The following is a 16,945-nucleotide window of genomic DNA, read 5'->3' on the forward strand; positions in this document are numbered from 1 at the left end:
AAACAAACAAGGAGGGGGGGCGCTGCTGAGCTGCCAATGGAGTAGGACGTGAGTTTCGGTGCTCCTGCCAACTTCGATGAAAAAATTGTAATTCACTTGCGCTCTCGTTCACCAGTCAAGTTTACATCGCCTTGTTCAATTGTTTATCGTGAGGAGTAACTCAGACAAGCCATAATGTCTGGAAAGAGCGCAAAAGGCCGTACTGTTGTACAGACTCAACTGAGGCCTAGTCTCCGGGCCGCGACCACGCCTTCAGGTGAATCATCAGCCTCGGCTGAACCCACCCTAACACCGGCTGACTCCGACTTTGCCGCCCTCAGGCTTGAGTTGCTAGCAACCCTAAGGAAGGACATTGCTGATATTTTTAAAAAGGAACTCCAAGAGACTCTTGGAGATGCTTTATCATCTATAAAGCTCGACCTGCAAGCCGTGAAAGCACAGTTGGCGAAAGATAAAGCCGTTACTGACGCTAATGTGGCTACACTGAAAAGCACCGTGGGTGAGATGGAGCATGCACTCTCTAGTTGTGCTGATGACGTTGCTCAGATGAAAACTACCATTGAGTCCCTTACCGCTAACCTAACCAAGCTCGAAAATAAATGTGAAGACTTGGAGTCCAGATCTAGGCGTAGTAATATCAGGATTGTGGGAGTTCCAGAAGGTCCTGAAACAAGCTCCACCGCGGCTATCGCCGCCCTGCTAAAAGACGCCTTTGGATTAAAAAAGGAGCCGCTTTTGGACCGCTGTCATCGGACCCTTCAGCCCATGCCAAGGCCAGGTGAAGGACCACGAGCCATTGTGTGCAAGTTTCACTATTATAGTGATTGTGCTGACATATTACGCCGTGCGAGGGAGCTCCGTCAGATTAAAATCAGGGACATCACTCTCTCAGTATTTCCGGACTTCACTGCCAAGGTAGCCCGGGCTCGAGCTGCATTCAACGAGGTCAGGCGACAACTCCGCGGCATTGATGGCGCTAGGTATGGACTGATCCACCCTGCGCGCCTCCGCATTACATACAAAGGCGTTGAAAAGGATTTCGTGTCAGCGGAGGAAGCGACCAAATACGTCCAAAACATGATTCCGGGGTGAACCACGCAAGTATCTACAAGCCGACTTATAAGTGTGCGTATGCACATATAAATAAGTATATATGTCAGCTCAAACGGACACAGTGTCTTTGTAATTTTCTCAGTTGTGGTGTGCTTGGAGCCTGTGGTCTCATTGGACCTATATTGTTCCTAACAAGTAGATTGATGCACTAACTGTCTCAATGTTACCTTAGTTTAATGTAGTAGGCCTTCTTTCTGGCATTTGTTTTAATTGAACAGTTAAATCGTGACTAATTTTTCTGAAAAAATTGGTTTGTGGATGTAGATTAATATTTTATAAAATTACAATAATAATTGCGCATATTATTGTTAACTTTTTACTTGGCAGGAGTCTTCTGTTTTCTCTTTTTTGTTCTGCCTTGCCTCTGAGTTGTCTTCACGTTAGTGTGGACAGCCTTTTTTCCAATACGGATAACACTGCTGTCTCCCTTGTTCTTTTGTTTTGTGGAGACCCTGGGTGCTCTTATGTTTTGTTCTGGGGAATGTTGGGTGAAGGGTGTCCCATCTCAGCTCTCAACGGTTATGTATATTCATGTACATGTGTGTTTATGTATATTTTAAATGGTTAACACCATAATTAATCCCAGCTTCGCTGGGCCAGGCACGTCTCACAGATTTATTAGTTGGAATGTTAGAGGCATGGGCAATCCCATCAAGAGATCTAAGGTCTTTACTCATTTGAAACGTCTAAACCCGGCTATAGTGTTTCTACAGGAGACTCATCTCCGGATTAAGGATCATCATAGGTTACACAGTCCTTGGGTAAGTCAACTCTTTCACTCAGACTTTAATTCAAAGTCTAGGGGGGTCGCCATTTTAATCAGCAATAAAGTACAGTTCTCTTCCACTAATGTTATTGCTGACAAGAATGGCAGATACTTGATAGTCGCTGGTACTCTAATGCAAAAAAAGGTCCTATTGGTAAATGTATATGCCCCAAACTTTGATGATGCTGCTTTTGCGAATAGGTTAATAAGCAATTTGCCCTTCCTAAATACACATTTGCTGATTCTGGGTGGGGATCTGAACTGTGTTATTGATCCAACCATGGATCGTTCTAATCCTCGCAACCTAAATCACTCGGCTATGTCTCATGCATTTGCTGATTTTATTAACCAAAATGGTCTGGTTGATCCGTGGAGATTTCGTAACCCTTCTATTAAAAAATTATCTTTTTTCTCCCAGGTACATCATTCCTACTCTAGGATTGATTATTTTTTTATTGATCGGGCTCTCAATTCCTGTGTAACTTCCTCAGACTATTTGAGCATCGCTATATCTGATCATGCACCTGTAATATTAGATATTCAGTTTTCATCTTTTAGGCGTAGTCCACCACCCTGGAGGTTTAATTCTCTTTTTTTGGCAGATGAGGAGTTTTGCGACTTCATTTCTAATTCGATTGATGAGTTTCTGTTGTTTAATCAAAATGATTCCACTTCGTATTCATTGTTATGGGAGACTCTAAAAGCTTATCTTAGGGGACAGATTATTTCTTATGCTGCACTTTCTAGTAGAAAGCTTAATTCTAGGCTTAATGATCTTAGTACTGCGATTAGCAATCTTGATCAAGAATGCGCTCTTAATCCTACTCCAGAACTCCTTAAACAACGTGTGAATTTACAGGCAGAATTTGATTTGATTTCGACTAAAGAAGCAGAACGCTTACTACTTTGTAGTCGCAGTTCATACCACGAACATGGTGAAAAGGCCGGTCGTTTATTAGCACATCAGCTACGCCATCAGGCTACTTCCCGGTTGATACCTACAATTAAAAACACCTGGGATGTAATAACCACTGACCAGACTGAAATTAACTCAATTTTTAAAACATTTTACTCTTTACTATACAAATCTGAGTATCCTACGGACAACACTAAAATGAATGAATTTTTACAAAACCTTTCGAATCCTGTTATAGATTCTGATACTGCGCTACACCTGGATTCCCCACTCTCTCTTAAAGAAGTGCTAAAATCAATCAAATCTATGCAATCTAATAAAGCCCCCGGCCCAGACGGCTTTCCAATTGAATTTTTTAAAAAATTTAGTGAAAAATTGGCGCCACTACTTTTAGGTATGTTTAATGAATCCCTGGAGTGTGGTACTCTACCACCTACTCTCACGCAAGCCTCTATAGCTCTCCTTCTTAAAAAGGACAAAGATCCAAATTCGTGTAGTTCTTATCGACCATTATCGTTGCTGAATGTGGATGTGAAAGTGTTGGCAAAGATAATCGCATCTCGCTTAGAGAACGTGCTTCCATCTATTATATCTGAAGAGCAGAATGGTTTTATAAAAGGTCGTCAACTGTTTTTTAACACCCGTACACTTTTTAACATTATTTACTCTAAACATTCGGCTGAGGCCCCTGAGATTGTAATTTCCTTAGATGCTGAAAAGGCATTTGACAGGGTGGAGTGGAAGTACTTATTTGCAGTTTTGGAAAAATTTGGATTTGGTGATCAGTTTATTTCTTGGATTTGTCTTCTTTATGCTTCCCCAAAAGCCAGTGTTCATACTAATGATACTCATTCGGATTATTTTGCTCTTGAACGGGGAACTCGGCAAGGCTGTCCCCTATCACCGTTGTTATTTGCCATTGCGATTGAGCCTCTGTCTATTGCATTGAGAGCTTCCCCTCTATTCAGAGGAATCACTCGGAATGGGATTGAATTCAAGTTATCGTTATATGCAGACGATTTAGTATTGTATGTGTCTGATCCTACAGCTTCTATCCCTGGAATATTGAGTATTTTGGAAAATTTCAGTTTCTTTTCAGGCTACAAGTTAAGCCTGGAGAAAAGTGAGTGTTTTCCTGTTGACACGGCTGCTTCCAGTCTCCAACAATCAGACCTACCCTTTAAATTCACTCAGTCGGAATTTAAATATCTGGGTATCACTGTAACGCGTTCTGTATCCAAACTGGCACCTGCTAATTTCACTCCTCTTATCTCTAAGATTAATTCTGATATTCAAAGATGGCGTAATCTCCCTCTGTCATTAGTCGGTAAGATCAATGCTGTCAAAATGAATATATTACCAAGATTTCTCTTCTTATTCCAGTCGATTCCTCTTTTTCTGCCAAAGATTTTTTTTGATTCATTAGATAAAATCGTTTGTGCTTTTATTTGGGGCGGGAGGCCACCAAGAATTCGTAAAACCTTACTCCAAAGGTGCAGACTTAGTGGTGGACTTGCGTTGCCCAATTTTCAGTCATACTATTGGGCTGCTCACATCCATAAACTGTGCTATTGGTTAAAATCTCCTAATTCACCCTGGTGTAAATTGGAGCTCTCCTCTTGCACAGGATCTTCTATACCTGCTTTAATTTATTCTTCTTTACCAGCAAAACCTTCTCTTTACACGGATAATAAAGTAGTTCTTAATACCCTCAGGATCTGGTTTCAGTTCAGACAGCGCTTTAAATTTGTAGCTGCTTCTTCCTTGGGTCCGTTAAGCAATAACCACCTGTTTCTTCCATCTCTCATCGATCTTTCGTTTTCAGTGTGGGAGGATAAAGGTATTAAGCAATTAAAGGATCTATATGTAAATGGTGTCTTTGATAGTTTTACCAACTTGTCTTCTAATCACAACCTTCCCACCAGCCAGTTGTTTCGCTATTTTCAGGTTCGTAATTTTGTTTCCAAGCTTTTCACTAGCTTTCCTTTTCAACCACAAGACCAGGTCTGGGAAAGCTTGCTCTCTCATAGCCCTCATCAGAGAGGCCTGATCTCCAAAATATATGATTTTATTCTGTCTTTAGGCTGTCAGTCAAGTAACAAAATTAAAAACACATGGGAAGAAGAATTAGGGATACATTTTACTGATGATCTCTGGAAAAATGCTATAGATCGGATACGATCCACTACCTCCTGTGCTCGTCTTGGATTGATCCAATTTAAAGTGCTACACAGGGTTCATTTTTCAAAATCCAGGCTTTCGGCAATTTATCCTGAAGTGGAGGACAAATGTGACAAGTGTCAGGGCTCATCATGTCATCTCAGTCATATGTTTTTTCTGTGCCCTGATCTGAAGAAATTCTGGACCAGTTACTTCTCTATCTTGTCAGCTGTAGTTGGTGTAGATCTTCATCCCTGCCCGCTTATCGCTATATTTGGGATCCCTGACTCCTCAATTCCTTTATCCATTACACAAAAAGATATTATAGCCTTCACATCCTTAATAGCAAGACGTTCTCTATTGCTGCACTGGAAGTCTGCCAAATATCCTTCGATTTCCCAGTGGTTAAGAGATATGATGTTCTTTCTGAAACTTGAGAAGATCAAGTATACATTGAGAGGTTGTTCAAACAAGTTTTTCTACAAATGGAAATCTTTTATTGATTACTTTTCCAATTTGGAGCTACTACCTGATTGACTCGGTGCCTGTTATGTTATCCACTATGTTTACTTAATGTACATTTATTTTTTGTTTTTTATAGTCATGCTGAGCTGAGGTGGGGTGGGGTTGGGAGGGGTTCACTCTGTTCATTACATGTTTTGTCTTTTCCCTTAAATTTTGATTGTAATTTTTCAATTTACAGTTTATATGTGCCTTGGTGTGTTCACCTAGGTTTGTAGGGGTACATTTATATAAGAAAATTTGACTGTATTTTTCAGTGATATTCAACTATTTCTGCCAATAAAAATATTTTGGAAAAAAAAAAAAAACAAACAAGGAGAAAACAACCATCTCCTCTATCAGAGGATTATAATGACTTCAGGCCAAAAAGAAAACACCAAAGGACATTCCCAGAAAACATGAAGATATGTACAACATTATTGCCACATTTCCAACATTTATTACCTTGCAGTAGACCCATTTTAAACATTTTTGATGGTGTATAATAATACACGTGTACAATCTTGTAATGAATAAATCTACTTCTGGCATCTCTTGTAGCCCAGCCTATGTTTGAAATTATATCACTCCATACATCTTCACTAATCACTATATTCAGGTCCCTCTGCCATATTAATCTCAGACTATTACAAAGCCCTTCTTGTTGTCCTAAAAGTTTTTTATAAATTACTGATGCAGAATGTAAATTACTAGGCGAGTTTAACCAGTCCTTGATAATATTTTCTTTCTGCACCAGTTTTAGACCAAGAGCAGAGTTCACACTACTCCTAAGTTGTAAGTACTTCCAAAAATCCCCTTTATCTGTCATAGTGAAAGCTTCTTTTAAAAGACTAAATGGCAAAAATACATCATCCTTGTATAAATTCTCTATTTTTTGTACCCCTTTCTCAAGCCATTTACGCCACAAGAAGCGAGATTTTCCCACACGAAAATCAGGAGGTCATTCGTGCCAGCAGCCATCACCCTCTGGAACAAAGCAATATCTTCTAATTAATCATTTTTTTTGTTTATTATGAAAAAAAACTACTGCAAAATTTAAATATCCCCCTGAGATAAATAAAATATATTTAATTTAAATTTTAAAATAGAGCAAAGATATTTGTTCTATCCAGTTTGTCTAAAACTAAAGAAATGTCTCTTTAAATCTTAAATGAATTAATTAAACATTTTACGTTTGCCAACGTGCTCCATCAGGATCTCTGTCTTAATCCCTGAAAAATTCCTTTTCTTCCCTCTTTTTCCCTCCCGATCCATCATGGAAATGATGTGATGAATATGTATTACAGGCGTCCACCTGAACATTTAAAGCCACCATGTGGGCGGGGCAAGGTGTCCCTCACCTGCTCCGCTTTAGAGTTGGTTCTGGTTTATAAACAGGCGGGGGCATGCTTTGATAAATCTGAAATTTGAAATGCGCTGCATTTCCTTTTTTCCCTGCAGACGCCACCTGTAGTTTGTTATGCACAGTTTGATAAATGAGGGTCCAGAGCATCAGGTATGGACACCTGGCTGTACCTCTTCTGGAGTTCTGACAGGTGACTAACTTCCCTCCAAGTTGCCTTTATTTTGGCTTCCAGCCCCCTTTTCCATGGTGCCTCCTTCTTGCCCTTCATATTGATATTGTGTTGGCCACGCATCTCTACTATATATATATATATATATATATGTAAATTTTAAAAAAAGATTTTGTCCCCTCGCCCTCCGTGGGCGGTCTCTCATCCATCCAAGCTCGAGTCCTCTACCAGAGGACTGGGAGCTTGAGGGTTCTGCAGTATCTTGGCTGTTCCTAGGACTGCACTCTTCTGGACCAAGATGTCTGAGGTCTGTCCTGGGATCTGCTGTAGCCACTCTTCCAGTTTGGGGGTTACTGCCCCGAGTGCTCTGATGACCACGGGCACCACTGTTGCCTTCACGTTCCAGGCCTTCTCAAGTTCTTCTTTCAGGCCTTGGTATTTCTCCAGTTTCTCATGTTCCTTTTTCCTGATGTTACAATCGCTTGGTATTGCGATGTCAACCACAACGGCTTTCCTCTGCTGTTTGTCCATCACCACAATGTCCGGCTGGTTTGCCATTACCATTTTGTCGGTCTGGATTTGGAAGTCCCACAGGATCTTAGCTCGGTTATTCTCTACCACCTTCGGAGGTGTTTCCCACCTTGACCTCGGGGCTTCCAGTCTGTACTCCGCACAGATGTTCCTGTACACTAAACCAGCCACTTGGTTATGACGCTCCTTGTAAGCTTTCCCTGCCAGCATCTTACACCCTGCAGTTATGTGCTGGATTGTCTCAGGGGCCTCTTTGCACAGTCTACACCTGGGGTCTTGTCTTGTATGGTAGATCTGGGCCTCTATTGCTCTGGTGCTCAGGGCCTGCTCCTGTGCAGCTATGATCAGTGCCTCTGTGCTGTCTTTCAGTCCAGCCCTTTCTAGCCATTGGTAGGATTTCTCCATATCAGCCACTTCAGTTATCTGATGGTACATCCCATGGAGGGGCTTTTCCTCCCATGATGGTTCCTCCATCACCACATGATCTGTTTTCCACTGCCTGAGACATTCACTGAGCACCTCATCTGTTGAGGCCATCTTCCTGGAAAGTGGTTCTGACACTCACTAGTCCTCTGCCTCCTTCCTTGTGCTTAGTGTACAGTCTCAGGGTGCTGGATTTGGGGTGGAACCCTCCATGATATATCATATCCATGATAGATAGATAGATAGATAGATAGATAGATAGATAGATAGATAGATAGATAGATAGATAGATAGATAGATAGATAGATAGATAGACATTGTTGGTGTAATTACCTCTGCAGCCTGAAGGTGTCGCTGCAGATCTTTCCACTGCGTGAGTTTCTACACAAATCCTTTTACCAGCACAGATGTGATGTTTTCTGGCGGTGACAGACCAACACCTCCCTTTCAGGCATGCCTGTAGCAGCAGAGGAAGAGGAGGGTTAGCCCACCGAAAGGAATGCAGTCTGCAGGCCGACACACGTCCTCCTGCAGGCATGTCAGCAGATAACAAACCTCCATCTGAAGCTCTGACAGAGCTACAGGTCTGCTGAGAAGACATGAGAGGGTATCGAGGCATCAAGTATACTTTGTTCCTCTTCTGCTACTTCTTCTGGGTGAGTCTCAGTCTTTGAAATGTGGAACTTTTTACTTTCTTCAACTTGTTTGCTTCATAAACTTGATGCACTGCAGCTTCATCGTTTCACAGAAGGAAGGTCAGCAAACATTTAAAATACGACTGTTTTACACAAAGTTTCCTTGTTCTGAGAGAGAACAGACAGAATTTACAGGAATGTTGTCTTTATATATATTTATATATATATATATATATATATATATATATATATATATATATATAGATAGATAGATAGATAGATAGATAGATAGATGTATATGTACAAAGTGTATCTTTGTACATATACATCTATCTATCTATATATATATATATATATATATATATATGAAAAACAATTCCAGCAGAAGAGGGATTCTTTCCTGGGAACAACAGACATCAAATGTGAAAATCGTTCAGATGGATCAAACCACAAACATTTTAATACCAAAAATCAGAAAACAGCAGCTGTCTAATGAAACAAAGGCGTAGCTGATACCTGGTTAACAGGTATTCCCTCCGGCTCTACAGGTCGTGAGCGCCGTCCTGATCGCGGTGGGGATCTATGCCAAGATCGCCAAAGAGAAAGGTTGGTCAACAGATTCACTTAGATTTTTTCTCTTAATCATTTTGTTCTCATTTGTTGCTTTTTAAGGTCTTATTTTCTATTAAGAAGTTCATGGTTTCAGCTGCTGCCCTCTCCATTGGTTACCATGGTTACAGGTGACATTATTGAACTCAGGCTGTTTGTGATCAAATCAGCCTGGATGGATGGATGGATGGATGGGTGGGTGGAAGGGTGGATGGGTGGTTGGATGGATGGATGGGTGGATGGATGGATGGGTGGTTGGATGGATGGATGGGTGGATGGATGGATGGGTGGTTGGATGGATGGATGGATGGATGGATGGGTGGTTGGGTGGGTGGATGGGTGGTTGGATGGATGGATGGGTGGTTGGATGGATGGATGGATGGATGGATGGATGGATGGATGGATGGATGGATGGATGGGTGGTTGGATGGATGGATGGATGGATGGATGGATGGATGGATGGATGGATGGTTGGATGGGTGGATGGGTGGTTGGATGGGTGAATGGATGGATGGGTGGTTGGATGGATGGATGGATGGATGGATGGATGGATGGATGGATGGGTGGATGGGTGGTTGGATGGGTGGATGGATGGATGGATGGATGGATGGATGGATGAAGTGAGTCTCCAGACCGAGATGAAAGTGTGTGTGTGTGTGTGTGTGCGTGTGTGTGTGTGTGTGTGTGTGGAAATAAAAACAAAACTTTTTGTTTGTCTGTCTTCGTGAGGACCACTGTCAGGAAGTTTGTGGAAAACATTTTGAACACGTGCCTCGCGGTGGGTTCAGACCTGCTTTTAATGTGTGACGTTGGTATCAGGTTCAGGTTTAGGTCCAGGTCTCATAGAGCCAGAGTAAATGTGTGTGTGTGTGTGTGTGTGTGTGTGTGTGTGTGTGTGTAGATGTGGTGGACACGCTGACGGTCGATCCAGCTCTGCTTCTCATCATCGTGGGCTCGGTGATGTTCCTCATCACATTCCTGGGATGTTTCGGAGCGCTGAGGAACATCATCTGCCTGCTGAAGACGGTACAACTTCACGGCTCATTTTAACGAATGTTTACCGTGTTCTCCTCGGGATGTCGGGTTGTTACTCTTTCTGTTTGCTCCTGTAGTTTCTGGCAATCCTGGCAACCATCTTCCTCCTCCAGGTGGCAGCTGGAGTGGTGGGACACCTCTTCACGGACGTGGTAACAACACGCTGCGTTAACAGAACTTTATCTCACTGAGTCATGAACAGGAAGAAAACATGTGCTGCTGTTCAGGTGATGGAGAGAACGGAGAAGCTGATGATGAAGGCCATCATCCGCTACAGGGAGGACCAGGACCTGGAGAACGCCATCGACTTCATCCAGAAGAAGGTGAAGGAGACTGTTCTGACATCCTGAGTGGGCCAGAAAAGTTCCTGGATAACTGTTTTTGTTGTGTGTGCAGTTCCAGTGCTGCGGCGTTGACGGCTACAAGGACTGGTCCCAGAACGCCTACTTCCAGTGTTCGGAGTCCAACCCCAGTCTGGAGGCCTGCGGCGTTCCATTCTCCTGCTGCATCCTCCTGCAGAACCAGGTCAGAAGTTTAGGACTCGTATTTGGCTGTAAATACTCGGACAGCATCTGTTCATTAGAGCAGAGCGAAAGAACGAAGGCAGAAGAACAATGAAGAGAGAGAATAACAGAAAACAGAAAAACTTTTAAAAATCATTAAAAACTGTTTCTATTGGTATCTAATCACTTTATTAAAATTACTGTCATATTTTAATTCTCTGAATGAAGCATTTCTGTCTACTCACCGTGGGTCCACATACATGCAGCTGCCACCATTTTTACTACGGTGTCTCTGAACGGACAAACAACTGTGTGTGAAGCTTTAAAACTGCAGTTTTGTTTGACAGGAGCTAGCGCTCTGTTTGGGACAACGCTTCAAAAACACCATAGAAAAAGACAGAACACATGTACACAATCTCCACAAGTAGTGCACCTAAGGCTTCATTCGCTGTGCTTGGTGTTTGAAGTTGTGTCTATACCCGTCTTTACCACTAGATGTCAGTAATTCTACACACTAGACCTTTAAAGGAGGAAATCATGTTGACTTTCTGTATGTTGGTTTTGTCTAACCAGAGGTGCTTCGTCTTCACAGACTGCACTTTGTAGAGGAAACCTTTATAAAATTCTTATTTTCAATGATCTGGTAAAAGGCAACAGAAGAAAAATGACAATGAAAAAGAAAAAAATCATAGACACTCATACACATCAAAGAATACATTATCCTACTAATTAATAACACAATGTAAAATGAGACATTAACTCTAGATCTCTGGTACCCCTGAGGGCTAACAGTTATATCATCAGAGTCTCAGGAGCGGTGGTGTGTAGCTCTGTGGGGTAAATGTGATGGATAGCTACCCTTTAGATGATCTACGGAAGTTTTCCAGCATTTCTATCCCGTCCAGGAGGTTTACAATCCAGCCACTAAATGTAGTTTTATTCAGAGACTCTATCTGGTAAATCCACAATGATCCATGATAACAGCATTATTTATCACATTTCATCATAAAAACATCACCATCACTACTATGTTGTAAGAGACCTCTATTTAGACCTGGACATGATGATGAAGCCACTTCCTGTCAGACTTTCCACCAATCAGAGAGCTTAGATTGACGGTAACGTCCAATCAGGAGCAGCCAAAGATCAACCAGTGAGCAGAAAGTGGGTCCACACCATTTACCGCCCGGGTGACCCAGTGGTGAGCCAGGTGGGCGGAGTTTTCACTCGATTCATACCAGGTGATCAGGTAGCAGAGTTCTGTTCCAGTCCACCTACCTGACCCTGTATGTTTAGAGACCTCTAACGGACACCACTGCACTTTGCAGACTACACCCTGAAAGAAATGTGGACACAATTATGGCTTTATTAACTTTTTACCATCTTTATGATGAATTTCTCCCTGGAAGATCCATGCCTCTCCTGTTTTGGTGAGGCCTCTTTCCACCGCTCGTCATCTCTCCAGGTCATCGCCCCGGCTGTGAGTTTCTTTTTGTTTGTTTTTTTTGCCTCGGCAAAATGTTGAGAAAAACAAGCATTTTTAGTTTGAGTGGGATTTTTTTGTTGTTGTTGTTGAGTGCTGTCTGTTCACACTCCTGAACAGCAGGTGGCAATATTGTCATTTAATGCTAATTGCCACCCACCATTTGACAGCACAGAATAAGACACACACGTTTATCTACATTTGTTAATCGAGCATGGCAACACACAAGTATGACCCCAACTACATTAAATATGGATTTTCTTACACCGAGGACAACGGAAAACAAAAGCCTCTGTGTGTTCTGTGTGGCGAAGTGTTGGCGCATGAAAGTATGAAACTGTCAAAACTGAAACAGCATTTGGAAACAAAACACTCCTCTATCAGAGACAGACCCGCAGTGTTCCTTTAAAGGCGATTCCAAGATCTGAATCACCAAGGCGTCTGACTTCTTCATGCACAAAGCAAGAACAAGAACTCTGTGCATCGTACCAGGTGACACACCGTGCTGCAAAGCTTAAGCCCCACACACCCGCAGACGACCTCACCTTACCTGCAGTCATGGTTAGATCAGTCCGCTAAACAAACTATACCTCCATCAAATGACATAAGTCAGCGAATTGAACATGTTGGATGACATCAAACAACAGACCACAGCTCACGTTAAGACTAATGATTACTTTGCATTGCAAACAGATGAATCTTCAGACAGAAACATTTAGGTGAGGTTTGTGGGGCGGGGCCTCACAGGTCGTAGAGCTCCCTGCTGCTGCGTCTGCAGAGGACATTTTCAGCTCTGTGGACTTATATTTGAGTTCTGTGATCCTAAGCTGGGACGTGTGTGGGTATCACAACGGATGGCGCTGCCTCGACGACAGGGAAGACCTCCTGGGTTGTGAGGAAAATACTAAAATACAAAAACTCTGAATGCAACTTGGAACCATTGTTTTCTGCCTCGGCAGGCCCTGGCATTTAAGTAAACCATCCAAGTGATAAACTACATTAAACAGAGTGCAAAAAACACCTGATTTTTCCAAAAGCTGTGCCAGGATCTTGCTAGTGAGTATGTACAGGTTTTATATGCAGAGGTTCGCTGACTTTCGAGGGGAAAGGTGCTGTCCCACCTTTTTAAAGTAGGAGCTGAAATCGCAGCTTTTCTTACCCAGACCCGTTCTCCTCTTGCAGATCTGTTATGGCTGGCGCACGTTGCCTTGCTGAAGTGTTTGAATAATTAAACATGTTAAACGTGTCTATGCAGGAAAAAGGCCACAATATTTTTTAACAATATGACAAATAGATGCTTTTATGAAGAAGATATCTTCTAAAAACTGAGTGGACATGTTCCCCAATGCCGTCATGAAGAACAGCACCTGGACATGGCAGGAAGAAATGGAATGAAGAAAACGATCCCCACACGCATGAATAAACTTGGGCAGCTTATAATTACTTTTCTGTGAAACAGAGGGATGATGCCGCCACCTTATCGTGGTGGAGGAGTTTGCGCATCCTGATGATCCTAGCGGCTATGTTGTCGAGGGCTTTATGTCCCTGGTAGTGTCTAGAGGAGGGACCAGATAAAGTGTGACTCAACAGACCTCTATGATAATTAAAAACGATGGATCCAGGTCTCCCTTGCCTGGATGTGGGTCACCGGGGCCCCCATCTGGAGCTGGGCCTGGAAGTGGGGCACAAAGGCAAGCTCTTGGTGGCTGGGCCTTTGCCCATGGGGCCCGGTCGGGCTCAGCCAGAAAGGGTGACATGGGCCTCCCCTCCCATGGGTTCACCACCTGCAGGAGGGGCCATAGGGGTCGGGTGCAGTGTGAGCTGGGTGGCTGCTGGAGGCGGGGACCCTGGCGGTCTGATCCTCAGCTGCAGAAGCTAGCTCTAGGGACGTGGAATGTCACCTCTCTGGCGGGGAAGGAGCCTGAGCTGGTGCGCGAGGTTGAACGGTTCCGGCTAGATATAGTTGGGCTCACCTCGACACATGGTTTGGGCTCTGAAACCACTGTCCTTGAGAGGGGCTGGACCTTCTTCCATTCTGGAGTTGCTCCCGGTGAGAGGCACCAAGCAGGTGTGGGCATGCTCATTGCCCCCTGACTTGGCGCCTGTAAGTCAGGGTTTATCCCGGTGGACGAAAGGGTAGCCTCTCTCCGCCTTCAGGTGGGGGGGACGGTTCAGTTGCAGTTCAGAGTACCCACCCTTCTTGGAGTCCTTGGAGGGGGTGTTGGAGAGCACTCCTTTCAGGGACTTCCTCGTTCTGCTGGGGGACTTCAATGCTCACATGGGCAATGACAGCGAGACCTGGAGGGGCGTGATTGGGAGGAACGGCCCCCCTGATCTGAACCGAGTTGTGTTTTGTTGTTGGACTTCTGTGTTCATCATGGACTGCCCATAACGAACACCTTGTTCAGGCATAAGAGTGCCCACATGTGCACTTGGCACCAGGACACTCTAGGCCACAGTTGATGATCGACTTTGTAGTCGTGTCATCGGATTTGCGGCTGCATGTCCTGGACACTCGGGTGAAGAGAGGGGTGGAGCTGTCAACTGATCACCACCTGGTGGTGAGTTGGCTCAGATGATGGAGGAGGATGCCGTTCAGGCCTGGTACACCCTAGCGTGTTGTGATGGTCTGCTGGGAACGTGTGGTGGAGTCAGATGTCAGAAAGAGTTTCCACTCCCATCTCCGGCAGAGCTTCAACCATGTCCCGGGGGACATTGAGTCCGAGTGGGCTGTGTTCCGTGCCTCTATTGTTGAGGCAGCCAGCCACAGCTGTGGCCGTAAGGTCGTCGGTGCCTGTCGTAGCGGTAACCCCGGAACTCGTTGGTGGACACCGGCAGTAAGGGATGCCATCAAGCTGAAGAAGGAGTCCTATCGGGCCTTTTTGGCCTGTGGGACTCCAGAGGCAGCTGATGGGGACCCGCGGGCTAAAAGAAACATGGGGATGGGAGACATTTTGGTATTTATAGTGGTATTTATAACCATGAGAGTAGAGGAGATCCAACTATGCTCAAATCTAAGGCCAGACTGCAAAGGGTTAAGGACACTCTGAGTTTCCAGATGATCTATAAGTAGTTTGTTGATCAGTTTGTCTCATTCTCCTATGGCCTTCTGGAACAAAAAGGACCTTTTCCTCCAGGTCTACTGTGAATCCAGGTGTTTGTTTCTCTCTGCAGACGGTGCTCAACACCATGTGTGGTTACGGGATGCAGCCGCTAGAAAAAAAATCAGCTGGTAAGACCATCTTCACCATCGGCTGCCTGGAGAAGATCATCTGGTGGGCCAAAAACAACCTGCTGCTGGTGGCCGGTCTGACTGGTGGCCTGCTCCTGCTGGAGGTAACACAGCTCCAGGTTCTGGTTCTCCAGACCTCTGAGGCCAGCTCCACCTGTTGGTGACAGATTGTGACGTTTTTTGGCAGGTGTGCATGATGTCCCTGGCTGCTGCTCAGATCATCTGGATAAAGAAAGTTCAACAGAAAGAGAGAAAAGCAGCAGCTGGAAGTAAATCAGGGAGGAAGGAGAGCATCTGGTATCCGGCCTTTGCAGACTTTGATGAGGAGTAAACTAGAAGCTGAACACTGGCATGGACACTGAGACACTGTGAACTTGAAGCTGCTGGAGGAGGTGAAGCTTCTACGTTGTGTGAAAGAATGTCTAAAGTTTATTGATGTTTCTAGAACGATGGATGGAAACTCAATTCTATCAGATAACAGAAGAAAGAAAACAAAGTTCTGGTTTCTCTCTCGCTCGGTCTCAGTATGTTGATCTGAAAGTTTATAAAAAACCAGCATAGCTCATCATACTCATCATCATCATGTTCTTCGTCTTCTGCAGAAGAGTCCACTGGATCAACAGACCTGGACAAGGTTTCCTGATACTGCAACACAAAAATGTTGTTTTTATTGTTTGTTTACACAAACTAAAGTTGAATAAATTAATGAACGAATTCTTTATTTTAATCATTAAAATAATAATAATAATAATAATTTTATTTAACAGCAAATTAATTTAACAAAGATTAAAAAACAAGCAGAAAGAAGCAGAACGTCTGTAATTAACAACCATCAGATTCCTGTTATTATTAAAAATTAGTATCCATCCACCGTCCTCTTCATCGGGACCGCCTTCTAGTACCGGGTCGTCCTCTCCATCAGGACCGGGTCGTCCTCTCCATCAGGACCGGATCGTCCTCTTCATCAGGACCGCCTTCTAGTACCGGGTCGTCCTCTCCATCAGGACCGGATCGTCCTCTTCATCAGGACCGCCTTCTAGTACCGGGTCACCCTCTTCATCGGGTCCACCTTCTAGTACCGGGTCGTCCTCTCCATCGGGACCGCCTTCTAGTACCGGGTCGTCCTCTCCATCCGGACCGCCTTCTAGTACCGGGTCGTCCTCTCCATCCGGACCGCCTTCTAGTACCGGGTCGTCCTCTCTATCGGGACCGCCTTCTAGTACCGGGTCGTCCTCTCCATCCGGACCGCCTTCTAGTACCGGGTCGTCCTCTCCATCGGGACCGCCTTCTAGTACTGGCTCGTCCTCTTCATCATGACCACCTTCTAGTACCGGGTCGTCCTCTCCATCGGGACCGCCTTCTAGTACCGGGTCGTCCTCTTCATCGGGACCGCCTTCTAGTACCGGGTCGTCCTCTTCATCGGGTCCGCCTTCTAGTACCGGGTCGTCCTCTTCATCGGGTCCGCCTTCTAGTACCGGGTCGTCCTCTCCATCGGGACCGCCT

At 44.2% G+C, this 16,945-nt stretch overlaps 1 protein-coding gene across 1 annotated transcript; it reads left to right on the forward strand.

Annotated features, from left to right (window-relative positions):
- Window positions 1-8,416: 8,416 nt before the first annotated feature.
- zgc:113223 (uncharacterized protein LOC541424 homolog) lies at window positions 8,417-16,377 on the forward strand. Its single transcript, XM_042006093.1, has 8 exons — window positions 8,417-8,601; window positions 9,129-9,186; window positions 10,091-10,215; window positions 10,302-10,376; window positions 10,452-10,547; window positions 10,621-10,749; window positions 15,385-15,546; window positions 15,630-16,377. The coding sequence occupies exons 1-8, from the start codon at window positions 8,545-8,547 to the stop codon at window positions 15,771-15,773; spliced, it is 846 nt and encodes a 281-aa protein (XP_041862027.1). The 5' UTR covers window positions 8,417-8,544; the 3' UTR covers window positions 15,774-16,377.
- Window positions 16,378-16,945: the final 568 nt, after the last annotated feature.

Source organism: Melanotaenia boesemani, chromosome 14 (genome assembly GCF_017639745.1).
Source record: "Melanotaenia boesemani isolate fMelBoe1 chromosome 14, fMelBoe1.pri, whole genome shotgun sequence".
Lineage (NCBI taxonomy): Eukaryota > Metazoa > Chordata > Actinopteri > Atheriniformes > Melanotaeniidae > Melanotaenia > Melanotaenia boesemani.